Source organism: Sinocyclocheilus rhinocerous, unplaced genomic scaffold (assembly GCF_001515625.1).
Source record: "Sinocyclocheilus rhinocerous isolate Xijiao unplaced genomic scaffold, SAMN03320098_v1.1 scaffold19, whole genome shotgun sequence".
Classification (NCBI taxonomy): domain Eukaryota; kingdom Metazoa; phylum Chordata; class Actinopteri; order Cypriniformes; family Cyprinidae; genus Sinocyclocheilus; species Sinocyclocheilus rhinocerous.
In genome coordinates this window covers 1,150,715-1,166,483 of record NW_015638975.1, presented here as the reverse complement: position 1 = coordinate 1,166,483, position 15,769 = coordinate 1,150,715, and the positions used below count along the sequence as shown (strand labels likewise).

General features: G+C 35.9%; 1 protein-coding gene across 1 annotated transcript; it reads left to right on the top strand.

The window, feature by feature from the left end:
- The first annotated feature begins 4,022 nt into the window (after positions 1 to 4,022).
- Positions 4,023 to 11,376, top strand: LOC107750641 (proline-serine-threonine phosphatase-interacting protein 1-like). Its single transcript, XM_016566130.1, has 15 exons — positions 4,023 to 4,147; positions 5,665 to 5,765; positions 5,836 to 5,910; positions 6,108 to 6,142; positions 6,233 to 6,339; positions 6,596 to 6,658; positions 7,236 to 7,340; positions 7,769 to 7,814; positions 8,585 to 8,664; positions 8,984 to 9,082; positions 9,182 to 9,278; positions 9,401 to 9,470; positions 9,565 to 9,599; positions 10,508 to 10,611; positions 10,964 to 11,376. The coding sequence occupies exons 1-15, from the start codon at positions 4,118 to 4,120 to the stop codon at positions 11,153 to 11,155; spliced, it is 1,239 nt and encodes a 412-aa protein (XP_016421616.1). The 5' UTR covers positions 4,023 to 4,117; the 3' UTR covers positions 11,156 to 11,376.
- Positions 11,377 to 15,769: the final 4,393 nt, after the last annotated feature.

Genomic DNA, 15,769 nt, shown 5'->3' with positions numbered 1-15,769 from the left:
ATCTCTATTATAGATTTGTTCATGTATTATTCACAGATTCACAATGCTAAGGTAATGATATTTTCCGTCCCCTAAACCTGACAACCACATGGGCCTAAACACTTTTTACATTTTAGAATTTTCTTTAAGATTTTCTTTAGTATATTTAAAAAGTATTTGTTTACTATTAAATCTCTGTTATTAGATTTGTTGATTTATTCACAGAATATATTTGAATAAACCTGTAAGCATAACCTGCATTATTAGCATCATTACATTTCACACCCATCCTGTCAGGGCCGTTTCTAGCCGATTTGACGCCCTAGGCGAAATCCCTATTGCCCTCCCCCCCCCCTCCCCCCCCCATATATATATAATGTTCCACAAATCTGAATGCATTATTTGTAAATTGACTGTTAAGATAAACATTTTGCACAATTTAGTATCTGTAATATCATTGTGTTGCCACTAGATGCCTGTATAGCCCTATGTAACAATCCCTAGTGGCTAAGACATTGCACATAATTTACACATAAATTAATTTTATTACATGTTGATTTGTATACTATATACTATACTACTACATATTGTTTAGATATTATCAAGGGCTACTTTTTTGTCTTTATCTGTTTTTTGTTCAATTTTTTGTTGTTGAGTTTTTGAAACATTGATTTAAAGTGTCAGTTATTGCATTATTATTTCAGTCAAACCTATAAAACCCCTTTGTTACCCCAAACTACATATAAAAGCTTTATAAGTGGCATAAAAGTAACCAATGCAGCTACTTAATCATTTGCTACTCGTTAACGCATTAACGTCCCCTTTAAATAACGTGACGCTCTGCCCTCTATGACGCTGCTCCCATTAAGCGCTGTTGGAAGTGAATGAATTGATTCAGCATTTCGACACCTCCGTAAGAATGCATTTAACTCGACAAAGCGGTCTAATAAAGGACGTATTGATCTCGTGACTTAGCGAATTTTACTATACAAATATTTTTTAATTGGATGTTAAAGTATATATGAGAATATTACATGACACGCTGATCCTTTAACAATGCATTGGCGCAAAAAAACGCACACCTTTTGGACAAATCTGCCACAAATATTTGGACAAATGTGCCACAAAAGTGCCACAAATACTGCCTAAACAAAATACTGATTTTGTGCACTTTATTTACTGTACCAATATTTTAAATTGGCCTTTGAACTTAGCTTTATTGCATGGCAAAAAAAAAGTGTTACCTTGCCAAAGCACTGACAGAGCCCACTGATCTAATGGCGTTGTTGAGCGCTCCAAATGCAAACTTTGCATGCAACAATCAGGCAGCAATTGACAGCACTCTGATCTAGTGGCATACAGGCATCGTCAGATTGACAGTACTCTAGCCCAATAATGTTGGGGGATCCAGTGGGGGCGGCAGTCATATTTCAGGGTGACCGTGCCACTCTTTATCACAACCCTGCTAAAAATGCCAGTACGTGCGCTCATTGGCGCCCCTTCAGCTGGTGGCGCCCTAGGCGACCGCCTAGCTCGCCTATGCCTAGAAACGGCCCTGATTACAAGCATTACAATAATGATATTTTATACCTAAAATAATACTCAACCATTTCCTGCATCCTTCTGTACTTCCCTGAATAAGTATTTAAAGGTGTTGTAGGCTAATAAGTCGTTCTGAGTAATAAATTGAAAAAGCTCCCACCTGTATATGACTAAACAAAATAACATGTGGTTTACTTGAGGTTCTGCTATAAATGTGTCTATTAAAAACATTAATCTAAATTAATTACTCATATCTAAAGTAAACATAAATAACACATAACACTGTTTTGAGAACCACTTGGAAATCCTTGTTCATTTCCATACATGTTTTCATATGAAGAGAGATAAAGACTGAAATGTTTTCATGTTTTCACCCATATCTCACTATGAAGAGAGACTGAAATTCTCTATGAAATAGACTGAAATAGTGTTTTTGAAAACAATTTGATTTTGGGATATCAAAAAAGTGTTTTTTAATATTCCTTCCTTTGTCCTGTGTATAGAGTAGTGGAAAACAGGCAGGGCTGTTTCTAGCCAATTTGACGCCCTAGGCGAAATCCCTATTGCCCCCTTTTGCTTGTCACATTCAAATTGGTTGTCATAGTAACGACACTAATTTGTGGAGATTCAGTGCATTGAGTTCCACAAATCTGAATGCATTATTTGTAAATTGACTGTTAAGATAAACATTTTGCACAATTTAGTATCTGTAATATCATTGTGTTGCCACTAGATGCCTGTATAGCCCTATGTAACAATCCCTAGCATTGCACACATTGCACATAATTTACACATAAATCACACATAAATTAATTTTATTACATTTTGATTTGGACTATACTACTTATACTACTACATATTGTTTAGATATTATCAATGGCTACTTTTTTGTCTTTATCTGTTTTTTGTTCAATTTTTTTGTTGTTGTTTCTTGAAACATTGATTTAAAGTGTCAGTTATTGCATTATTATTTCAGTCAAACCTATAAAACCCCTTTGTTACCCCAAACTACATATAAAAGCTTTATCAGTGGCATAAAAGTAACCAATGCAGCTACTTAATCATTTGCTACTCGTTAACGTCCCCTTTAAATAACGTGACGCTCTGCCCTCTATGACGCTGCTCCCATTAAGTGCTGTTGGAAGTGAATGAATTGATTCAGCATTTCGACACCACCGTAAGGATGCATTTAACTCGACAAAGCGGTCTAATAAAGGGTGTATTGATCTCGTGAATTAGCGAATTTATTTTTTAATTGGATGTTAAAGTTTATATGGGAATATTACATGACACGCTGATCCTTTAACAATGCATTGGCGCAAAAAACGCACACCTTTTGGACAAATCTGCCACAAATATTTGGACAAATGTGCCACAAAAGTGCCACAAATACTGCCTAAACAAAATACTGATTTTGTGCACTTTATTTACTGTACCAATATTTTAAATTGGCCTTTGAACTTAGCTTTATTGCATGGCAAAAAAAAAGTGTTACCTTGCCAAAGCACTGACAGAGCCCACTGATCTGATGGCGTTGTTGAGCGCTCCAAATGCAAACTTTGCATGCAACAATCAGGCAGCAATTGACAGCACTCTGATCTAGTGGCATACAGGCATCGTCAGATTGACAGTACTCTAGCCCAATAATGTTGGGGGATCCAGTGGGGGCGGCAGTCATATTTCAGGGTGACCGTGCCACTCTTTATCACAACCCTGCTAAAAGTGCCAGTACGTGCGCTCATTGGCGCCCCTTCAGCTGGTGGCGCCCTAGGCGACCGCCTAGCTCGCCTATGCCTAGAAACGGCCCTGCATCCTGTTGCACCTGCACGCAAACATGCTTTTAGGACCTCCTCTTTGCAAAGAGGCTGTTTTTCACACGGTATATTGATCCCAAAGTGAGATACTTGCTCAAGCAGACACTTGATTGGTTTCTCTTTGTTGAGCCAGGTCAAGTGTGATAAACCCGCTCTATCTGAGGCAGCGGAAACCTGAAATACATATTCCACACTAATACACTCTTTTAGATTAGGAGGGTTATGTCTCCCTCTTTTGGCTGAAGTGTGTTAAAGCAATCATTAGCCAGAAAAGAAGAACAGTGATAACGGAAAATAGAGTTTTTGTTTACATTGTCATACAGCGGTGAATCGTTTAGGTGCCGCTTCACACTTCACACACAATATTAAGCCAATTGTTTATAATTTTGTTCCATGTCACCCTAAAATATAAGTGAAATATCCACAGAAATCCCTTTTCCATAATGGTGCAGTGTTCAAATAAAATTCTAAACATCTATTATTTGGCCTAACTTAATCTTATCAGTTCGTTTGGCGCTTGTCTGGCAAATTTCCATGTCGTGTCTGTAGAAAATGACATCAACATTATTCTTCCTCTTTCAAAGAGCAAATGAAGACGTCAAGAGATCAAAGTTGACCACCACGCAGTTTCTTCCTTATTTCAAACTCTTCATTTGACTGTTGCCTCTCCGTGTAGCTTGTCTTTCTTTAACCGTGACGGCAACTTTAATGTAGTCTGTCTTAGCTGTGGTTGTGGGTTTTAAAGAGACACTTCTGAACAATAACTTTACGTAGTAAAGAAGATGGCTTTACTGTTCTGCGATGCCTTTTGGGTAAGTTCTTGTTTGTAAGCCTCTCTTAAGTAAAAGGCTTCGGGAAATGCAATTTCCTTTACTTCTATTTTTAGAATGATGGGTTGTATTTTGTGTTTTCTTAAAGGGGTCCTATTATGCTTTTTCACTTTTTAAATTTTAGTCAGTGTGTTGTGTGTATGTTTGGGCATAAAAAAGATCTAGAAAGTTGCAAAGCTCAATGTCCACTCCAAAGGGAGATATTTCCTTTTTTAAAAATCCCTTTTCAAGAACTACAACGAACGGCTCGTTTGGACTACAGCGTTTGTTTTCCGGGCTTTGTGATATCACAAAGCGGCTCATTTGACGAAGAAGAAGTGCTGCTGCAGAGTTAGTGCATCAGAGAAAACGAAGAAGAAGAGCTGCTGTGCTGTAGCATAACATTTTCGGCATGTCTAGAACAATTCTTACAAGTATAACACGACGTAGCTGGGCGCCGCGGACAGACGCCGAACGGCGCCGCCGGTGTGCCTACACTCATAGAAAATAAAGTATTTGAATTTTAAAGACGTGGCGCGATGCGAAGCTGCGCTTCTCGTCCCGTACGCGACTGACTGAAACGCTGTTTTTTTCACCTCCGTGCCCAAACGTCTTTGTTTGGGCTTCCGAAAGCGGATGATGTCAGGAAACAGTGGTTGCAATTTCGAACGGCTCGTTTGGACTACAGCGTTTGTTTTCCGGGCTTTGTGATATCACAAAGCGTCCCATTAGAATATCATTAAAAATAATTCCCACCTACAGAAATTCGAATGGGTGGGGAGAGGTTGTGGTTAGAAGGCTTGGTTGAGTGAGTGCATCAGAGGTTCGCCAATCACAGCTGGGACAACTAACCAATCACATCACATTTTGTTTTTCGGAAGGCGGACCTTCATCATAACCGGAACTAATCGAGCCGTTTGTGCCAGGCTGGGGAGAAAGGTATTTTAATAATGTAAATTATGTGAAAAATAATGCGTTTTTCGAACCACCAAGCATGAGAGCATGTTCTAGTACACCCCCAAAACATAATCAATACTTTGTAAAAGAGCATAATAGTACCCCTTTAAGTTAATTAGGAAAACTTAAGTCTCTGCTCTATAATAAAACTTGAACTGTCATGCCACTTTATTTTGATGGTCCCCCAACACATTCTTCTGACTAATTTTGCAAGTACATGTCAACTTCTACTTATCTACTACCCCTAACTCTAACATAACTGTCTACTAGTAGTCTAATGAGATTTAGTTAGTAGACATGCAGTTGCAAAGTTGCATATAGTTAGTGGAATGTCTAAGTGTAGCTTGTTTTTAAAGGGTGGGTTTCCTTTTAATAATATTACATTTCAGTTCAATTTAAAACTACAATCTTCAAAATCTTATTTTCATATTTAATTACACATTTTTAATGGTTCCCCAAAGAACAGTGTCCTTAGTGCTCATAAAATATAGACTACATATCGGAATGACTACTATGTGTGTTTCATGTATGTCATGTGTGTTGCGTGTTTGTTATCTTTTCAGGGTACTGACTTTTCTGACCAGTCGGGTTATGAAGCGATATTGCAGAGGTTACAGGATGGCAGACACGTGTGCAAAGATGTAGAAGAACTGTTGAAAATGAGGTATGGAGTAGTTATTTATAGCGGTGTATCTCTGTGAATGTCAGTGTGTGACTTCTGCTCTCCTTCACAGAGCACTAGCGGAGGAGAAGTACGGCCGAGATCTGGTGGCAATTGCCCGGAAGGCAGAAGGTCAAACCGAGATTGGGTAAGTTGCAAACAAATTCCATTTGAAACACACACACTTTTGCTACTTAATAACTCAAATCCCACACAACAACTCCTAAGTAAATGCCTCATGTTTATGTAAAACCTTCTTAGCTACAATATACAGTAAATGTGTCCAAAAGTGTGTGTAAAATAAGTGTTTATGTATTCATTACATCATTTGTTTTCCATACTCAGAACATTAAAGGCATCGTTTGACAAATTCAAAGCAGGTATGTGAGGTGATGCAATTCCCTTTTGCCTCCTTCCTAGAAAAAGGCTTTGAATGCTATGTTCTCAACTTGATTTGCATTGTTTTCTAGAAATTGAGAACACAGGAAACCTGCACATCCAACTATCTGAAAGGATAAAGGAGGGAGTTCAGAAAATACAGGCATTTCGAGAGCACCAGAGGGAACAGAGGAAAAAGGTAGAAAATAAATCGAATGATCCATTATGCACACAGCCCAGCACTTTGGTAATGTTTCCATGGTCACAGTTGTGGTTATTCATATGGTCAGTGTGCAAGAGGAAGAAACCTGGCATTTTGGTTTGCAAGCACACAAGCATTAATACAGACATCATTTGTTGTATTTTGTAAAGACTGAATGCCAGTGAATAATCATTAATTAATTTATTAATGCAAGTGTTAAAAGATGGAAGCTAATATCTATTTTCCTAATTAGCTTGAAGAGATTATTGAAAAACTTCAGAAGCCTAAAATGCTGTTGCACAAGAAGACCATGGAGGTAAGTAGAGTAAATCGGATTAAAACAAGTATCTATTTACCAGTGCTAAGTCCTCATGTTTCCCCTTTCATTAGTTGTTCATGGTGTAAATGACACATCATTCTCAGGGTCCACCCAAATTCGGTATCAGCCAAATGAGGAAGAGAGAAGTAGAAACTGAAAGAAGTTATAGAAGCCACTAGGCTTGTAGTGATTGTATTTGTAGAATGAGTTAGGGCATGATTAGACAGCACACATAAGATAAATGCAGACTTTTGTTCATTAGCTTTGGGTTTGAAGACTCAAACATTTATTTTTACCACCAAGAAATGTGTAGAGAGAGATAGGAAAGTAAAAAGGAATAGAAACAGATGGTGACAGTGAATGAGAGAAAATACGATTAGGCTGGTTGGTTGGTTGGTTTGTATGCATGTTGTCTCTGGATATAATAAGACTTTAACTTCCTGTGTTGTACAACCACAGAAACACCACAGATCGTGCAATATGTTTTTAGACACATTTGTATAACAAGCTCTTCATTTTTATCTTGCACTTTTACTCACTTTGAAACTATTTTATTTTTCTGTATGTCCTACAGTCTAAAAGGTTATATGAGCAGAGGTGTAAAGAGGCAGAAGAGGCTGAGCAAGCAGTGGGGAAGAAGACAAATGTGGCCACCTCCACCCACCGGCAATCAGAAAAGGTGTGAGGGCCTGAATTGAAAAAAATATTTAATATGTACTATAACGTTTTATACACTAAATACCTTAGTAAGATAAATGTTTCTATATTTTCCTAAAGAGAAGTGTTCATTTTAATTCTGGAGTTTTAGACAGTTGTGAAAATTACCTATGGCAGGTTTGTGGTCACAGTACGGCCAAAATGAGGATTAAAGCAATGCAAACTTGTTTCAGTCTGAATGGGCATCATTCCACCCCAGTGTTATAGGAAACTGTACTACCATCAGTCAGTGTAACTTTCATGTCTTTAGAATAGAGACTTTGTGACAATTTTGTCATGTATGTTACAATCAAGATTATTTGTACAATATATGTTACACTGCTCTTCAAAGAAGTCAGGTTCAAACACTGAGTATGGCTATTTATCAGTCTATGTTGTATTGTGTTGTAGGTGATGAACAGGGCGCGGTTATGCAGGCAGGCAGCCAACCTGGCAGGTTTGTGCTAAAAGACTTACCTGTTGTTAGGACCCTGGTTGGCAGTAAGAGGATAGATGCAATGTAATGTCTCTTGGATGAAGTCAAAATAATCAAACATTCAATCAAGCATTGTGCATGCATTGTGTATACTATATATATATATATATATGTGTATGTATGTATGTATGTATGTATGTATGTATATATGAGTGTGTGTATGTATGTATGTATGCAGGAGTCAGTAAGATGAAATGTTTTTGCTTATGCTCGACAAGGCTACATTTATTTAATCAAAAAGTAAAAAATCTATTGTGAATAACTAAAATATTGTGAAATATTATTACACATTAAATATCTATTTTCTATTCTAAAATATTTCAAAATGTAATTTATTTTTGTGATTACGAAACTGACGTTTCAGAAGCTATTCTATTCTTCAGTGTCACATGATCTTTCAGAAATCATTCTAATATGCTGATTTGCTGCTCAAGAAACATTTCTTATTATTATCAGTTAAATCCATTGGGCTGATTAATATATTTGTGGAAAACATGATACATCTTTCAGAATTTTTTGATAAACATAAAGCTTAAAAACAGGGTATATTACATTTTAATGTGTCATTGTATTAATCTTACTAACTCCAAACTTTTGAATGGTGGTGTAGATATGAGAGCTTGAAATATGTCTAAAAATTTCCAAGTTTTTTTTTTTTTTACCAAGCTATTGTCTTACATGTTAACATTAATTGAGCGTTGACTTTCCGTTTTATTTTCTTGCTGGTTCAGAAAAGCAATACAAATGGAATGTTGATCAACTAAAAGAAATGTGCCAGGACTGGGAGAGCACATACAGGAGTGCATGTGAGGTAAAGAATGTGTACAAAAACATACATAGACCACTAAAAAGTAGTGTTAACAGAGGAAGGAGTGTCTACAGAAATAAGCAGAGCTTCATGTTTTCTTTTGGGTGATGATGACTAAATGAGAGAAGACACAATCTCACAGGCATGTGATAAACAGTCATAGCATTCTGTCATACAGCTGGAGAATATTTATTGATGTGGTATACAGGTTGAGAAAATGCCATTACCAAAAATAGTAAAAAGGGAAATAATTCTGGCCACATTTTAAAAGGAAGTGACATTAAAAATAGTTAATGTTTTGTATTTGTGTGTTGCCTTGTAGGTGTTCCAGCAGCAGGAGTCTGAGCGCATTAATATCTTACGCTGTGTGTTATGGGATCATTGCAATCTGCTGTCCATGCAGTGTGTCCAGGATGATGACGTAAATGTCCACATTTCTCAATCTTTATATACCAAAGCCTAGCCAAATGCTGTTTCTGATTTACAGTTATTTTAACAGCTGTTTTCCTTTGTTTTGTAGTGCTATGAGGAAGTAAGAAAGATTTTAGAGCAGTGTGACATCATCTCTGACAACAACTGCTTCATTAAAATGAAAAAGACGGCCTGTCGTCCTCCTGGTATATTCACCATCATCATGATTTACTTCAGAAATCTAACAGTTCAAGAGCTGTCATAAGATGATGTGACGCTGTTAAGAAATTCTACATAAATTGACAGTCACTCCTCCATGTCTCCTCAGCTCCCATTGAGTTTCAGAGTTACTCTGACTTGGACGCTAATGGAGGAGTCAGGAGGGTTGAACCGAAGAGGTGAATGTCTGAACTACATAAACTTAATTAAGAATGACTGTGATTTTATGGTTTTTGTAACTTGATTGTGAAACTCTAACTTTTGTATCTGCAGATTATCTGTCATGCTTCCAGGGATGTCTTTCAGTGGTCAGTATTACTTCTGTGAAATCTTAAAGAGATATTTCACCCAAAAATGAAAATTCTGTCATTAATTACTCACCCTCATATTGTTCCAAACCTGTAAGACCTCTGTTCATCTTCGAAACACAAATGAAGATATTTTTGGTGAAATCTGAGAGCTTTCTGACCCTGCATAGACAGCAACATAGCTGACACATTCAATGCCCAGAAAGGTAGTAAGGACACGAGTGGGCGTGCTGACATAGAACGTCCATCTCTCTTAGTTCATCGTCTGTATATGCTGGTTCAAATAAGTAAGGCTTGGCAAAAAAATGCTCTCTCTTTTGAAATCTTCAGACATGTTTATGAAGACTGTTTTATGTACAGCGTGCGTCGTCTTCTGCTTGTAAACAAGGCGCAGCACATCCAGGTTCTGTGTCTGAACGCCGGCTCCTGCGTCTGCAGCAACACACGCATGCGTCATGGTACTCTGACACAGACTGACACGGAAGAGAAGAAATTGTTGAATAAAGTTATTTTTGTTTTCTTCACACACAGAAAGTAACTTCATAAAATTATGGTTGAACAACTGATGTCACATGGACTATTTTAATGATGTCCTTACTACCTTTCTGGGCCTTGAACGTGTCAGTTGCACCGCTGTCTATGGAGGTTCAGAAAGCTCTGGGATTTCATTTCATTTAAAATATCTTAATTCGTGTTCCGAAGATGAACGAAGGTCTTATGGGTTTGAAACGACATGAGGGTGAGTAATTAATGACAGAATTTTCATTTTTGGGTGAACTGTCCCTTTAAACTTATAGTCTGTATGCAAAGAGCATTAAACTAATATACTCATAATACATTAACCCTAACAATAAGCAGTATTAGGAATTATCTACACTGAACATTGCTGCCCTTACTGTACATCACAGGGTATCCTGAAGCAGGCAGTAATTCAGCTGGATCATACACATCTGCTCAACAAACAGGAGGAGGACCTGAGAAGTACATGGTGTTATATGATTTTAAAGCTCAGGCAAGTAAATACAGTAACTTTTATACTTAGTTTTTATCCCAGGGGTTAGTAGACGCTGTGGTTAAGCTCAATTCAGAGTTGAGTTTAGCATGCTTTTTAAAGCTTCTGTTTAGTTTCAGAAATTGAATTGAGGTAGCAATCGGGAACTAGAATCGAAAGTAATTCAAAGAATTAAAAGTTGACATATAAACCTCATAAGTGTAATTTTTATCATAAAAATGTTTGCCTGACAGCCTTGTTAAAAAGTTTAAAATGTCTATATATGTTTATTTAAATAAAAAAAAAACCTTATAGTCTTTAGAGACTGATTGTACGATTTGTGTACTCAACTCCCCGTCTCCCTCATTTCTAGGAAGATGATGAGCTGTCTATCAGTAAAGGACAAGTTGTCACAATCACTGAGAAAGGCGAGGATGGGTGGTGGAGAGCGTGGAGGGATGGAATATCCGGGCTAGTCCCTGGAACGTACCTGACCAAAATCTCAGCGCAGAGTCACAGTACAAGTCTTGCTGCTGCTCATCCTGATCATAATCCCATCAAATAGAGTTTAGTAGTCATTACACTAAACCTGTGGATTAGTTCAGCATGCAGATTGATGTAGAATGATTACATCAGTGTAGCAAACTATCAGTACATCATACTATGAAGACATTAGCTTTCTTGACAGGCATCTTTAGGATTTTTAATGATCTTTAAGTGAATATAAGTTATTCTAAAGTTGTTTGTGTAATGGTACTGATCTCGATACAGTTTAATACAGTTTTTCCATGGTGTATAGTTAAAAATTATACAACAAAATGTTATATGATTTGTATTAGTAAAGTTTTATTTTGTACATCTACTTTTAATGTCTGTACTGTAATATATATAAATATAACACTGTAATGTATACATTTAGTATTATCAATTTTGTAATATATTGCTATAATTTATCATAGCTTATTTGTCTACTAAATATTGTAATCGGCATGTTCACTCAGTTCACTCAAAAAAGGACTCGGGAAAAAAAAGACTCATAACCCATATGCCTCAGCAATACATTCAGAAATGTAAATGCATTAAATTCATGATTAAATTGAAATGCACACCAATAAATGCACAGAAATATGCAAACATCTGTTCTCTCTCAGGAAAAAAAAAAGGTACAAAGCTGTCACTGGGGCGGAACCCTAAGGTACAGAAGCTAAAAGGCATCCTTCCTTCTAGCCTGACATAAATGTATATAATAAATGTAAATCATGATATATATAAACACAAGTTGATGTAATTAATACAAAAATGAAACAATTAAATTAGTTAAATAAATAATAATAAAAAAAGCCCGATATGATCTGGGTATGCAAAGTGATTCTCTGCCTGCAGGCTATTTCAAACACACACCAAATAAATGCACAGAGATATGCAAACGTCTCTTCTCAGAAAAAAAGGTACAAAGCTGGGGGCAATGCCTAAAGGTAGAAAAGCTAAAAGGCACACCTTTGTACCTTATTACCCCTAAATTGTACATATTAGTACCTTATAAAATGGTACCAAACCAGTGACAGTTTGGTACCTTTTTTTGTGAGAGTGTTAAGTCACTTTGTTGGTAGTTTTTGTTACCTAACTGCTGGGGGTAAATTCCATCCACCCATCACATTCTGGCATGAAGGGGAGATTAAGGCAGAAGATTTTGTTTAAACAAAAAAATGATGCTAATCCAAACTGGAGCAACCACTGAAGCAAACATAACAGCTTTGATTACAAAGTCAATACAGGACAAGGAAAGAAAACTGAGGGCTTAAACACACAGAGCTAACAAAGGAAACTAGATGGGACACAGGTGAAAAGAATCCATAACAAGGGAAACCAAATCAGTAACTATGAAAATTATGAGTGGTTACATAGAACATTAAAGGGAGAGAACAGGAAAACAATGTGATACACACTAAAAGTCCATGAAAACAGAACATAACTCTTTCTTTCTTTCTCACCAACATCTTATTCAACTATTAATACAGAGATACAAAGCTTAAATATAACGTTAGGTCTTTATTTTATTGTATTGTATTTATTTTTATTTATTTTATTTTATTTTATAAATTCAAGTTATTAAAATGTAAAATGATATCTGCAAGTCTTATCAGGTCATTATCCCAATGTTGTATATCGGAATATGAAAGTCATGACCCATTATCACAAGAAGAAATAAATGGAGAAAGAAAGAAATGAATAAATAATACACAAACAAGTCAATAAAAAGTAAATTAATGTAATGTAGACTCCATAAATGTAATAAATGAATACAAAAATAAACAAGTACATTTTTTACTTGTAAAAATAAATGTAAAAATAATTACATTTGTAAAAAAAAATATATATATATAAAAAAAATGCCCTGTGATGAATTTGTGCATCCATCCAACATCCAACTTGTTTTCAGAAAATTTTATTATATTAACTGTAATAATGAAAAGTATATAATAAAATAATGAAAAGTAAATATTCAAATAGGCGTTTTCTGCAGAAAAAGAGTGAGAAATTGAGGTCAGACATTTTCCATTTGTCTGTCTCTGTACTTTTCCATGCATTTTGCATAAGGTTTGTTTTTGGGGTAAATCTTTTATTTTTTATGTAGTAAGATAATCTTTGCATGTGACCTATAAATCTAAATTTAAATAAATGTAAAATTTGTGTCTAAATGTAAATTTAAATTTAACCCCTGGCTATAGTAAAATTGTAAATTGTAAATAAATAACCACTCTAAATAAATTTCTTTTACATGATTTTAACAATCGCATGACATTATGCCCCATTTCACATTTTTTTTAAATATAGATTCCTGCTATTGCAATAATTGCTGTTAAATTTTGTGTTTAAATAATACTAAACCTCAGTTTGTGTCATTCCCAATACTCCTTTTCTCTGTTTGTTTTATGTGATATCTTGGACACAGTGAATTTTGGAAAAAGGAGAAAAACATCAGTCTAATTGGAAAATGTTTGCAGTGCAACTTTGTTTCTTTCTTTCTTTTTTAAATTTCTGTGAGCTATTAATTAAATTGCTGTATTAAGGCATCTTAAAACTGACTGTCAAGATAAAGATCTCGGTGTGAGACTAGTCATTACAGTCTTTGTTCTGCGTTGGTGACATCTGACCTCAAAGTGAATATTTGCATACAATGTTGACTAACAAATTGCAAATTTGCATGTATATATATTTATGGAGTCTGCCTTACGTCTGTATTTACTGACTTGCTTCCCACAGAAGAGATGAAGATTGCCTGGGTTGCTCTTTTCCTGTCAGCTCATTGTGAGCTGACTTTAACTTTGATCAGGAAACACATTTTTATCAATAACACTAAGACTTGGAGCGATGCTCAAAAGTTTTGCAGAGAGAATTATGCCGACCTGTCCACCATAGACAGCCATGAGGAACTTACACGGTTCAAAAGCGATTCAAATAATCAGAAAGCTGGTAGCACAGAGAGCTGGGTTGGACTGAGCAAACTCTCTGTTCTTAACCAATGGGTGTGGAGTGATGGAAGCAAAGAAATTTCTATGCCATGGAAGGATGGTCAGCCAGACACCCCATATACTGCCTTTTGCTGTAAGAGTTCAGGTGGGGAATTGTATGACTTCGTTTGTGATATGCAGTACCCTTTTTTCTGCTACGAGTGGGTGCCTGAACTGATCCTGGTAACGGAGAAGAAGAGCTGGGAGGAGGCGTTAGAACACTGCAGGTCTCAACACTCTGGCTTGGCCTGTCTGCCAACCAGTTTACATCTCTTCCAAGCCAATAACAAGACTGCAGACATGCAAACCGACGGCATGTGGACAGGTCTGCGCTTCCTGGCAGGCTCCTGGTTCTGGGTCAATGGGGAGTCTTTGGGAAATTTGGTCCAGCTGCCGGTATGCCCCGCCAGTCCCCTTTACTGTGGATCTCGAAACCTGGCAGCTAAACGTTGGGAGAGCAGAGACTGTGCAGAGAAACTAAACTTTGTATGTTATTAAAGAACAGGGTAAGAACCAAATCATATATATGTCAGTTGTGTCTGTTTGTTTAATATAAAACAAATGTTATGTTGTTGTTAATACAATAAATGTGTAATATATATATATATATATATATTCCACAGACACACATATATTACTATAAATAAAGTTTATACATTTATTAAATAAACATTCATATAATCCAGTAGAATACTGAAGCTGTCATAATAATGTATTTTTGTGTTTTGTTTTGTTTTCCCCAGGGGAGTTGAGAAGAGTGCAAGATATAAACGAATGAAAAATTCTAAATGTCAAAGTAGACCTTTATTTGACTTTAAAACAGTGAATCTGCATGTCTATAGTTCATGTAAAAGTAGTGCTGTAGTGCTTGGGTTCCCGTTTATGCATTGTATATCTCAATATGCTATGTTTATGTTATTTAAATTATCAAAAAGGGTCGTAGATGTGAACATGTTGCTTGAAAAACGCCTGATGATGCATCACTTTGCACTTTGAAACACAAACTATACTTTTAGTGAGAGTGTATTGATGTCATAGATTTACAGCACTTTTAGAAGCTATGCTGATATGCTTTTCAGCATTTTCAGCATTTGGAAACAATGTTTTTTTATGTTATCGGTGAGTTCGACATTTGAGAGATCATTTGAAGATCATTAAACTGTTTTGGAAAATATACTCAACAATAAATGGAAACACTGACAAATAAATTGCAATTAAAGAGTTTAATTTAAATTGTTAAAATAAAATAGTTCTTGTTTTCCTCTTTAACACCTTGCATACACCTTATGCACAAGAAACTAAAGTCAAATTTATTGACAGCCAAACTCTCCCAGACACCATGACATTTTGATCACTGCTTGCAGAGTTTATATAAATACACTGATCAAAGTCATTTTAATTAAATGTTAAAAAAAAACAGTTTTCTTAAGATGTGTAACAAATGGTCCACTGAAGGCGAGTTGTGATGAACCCAAGCCCTAGTGAAAAAAAAGTATACTTTATACATAAACAATAGTAAATATATTTACTATTTATATTTTTATATATTAACTAATATTTACTATATTTCACTGGGGGGGAAATTTTCATCGAATTTACTAAAAAAAATTAAGGAAAGTGGTTGCAATCAATTTATTTTAGCTACATTTAAATAAACAAATTTAGTT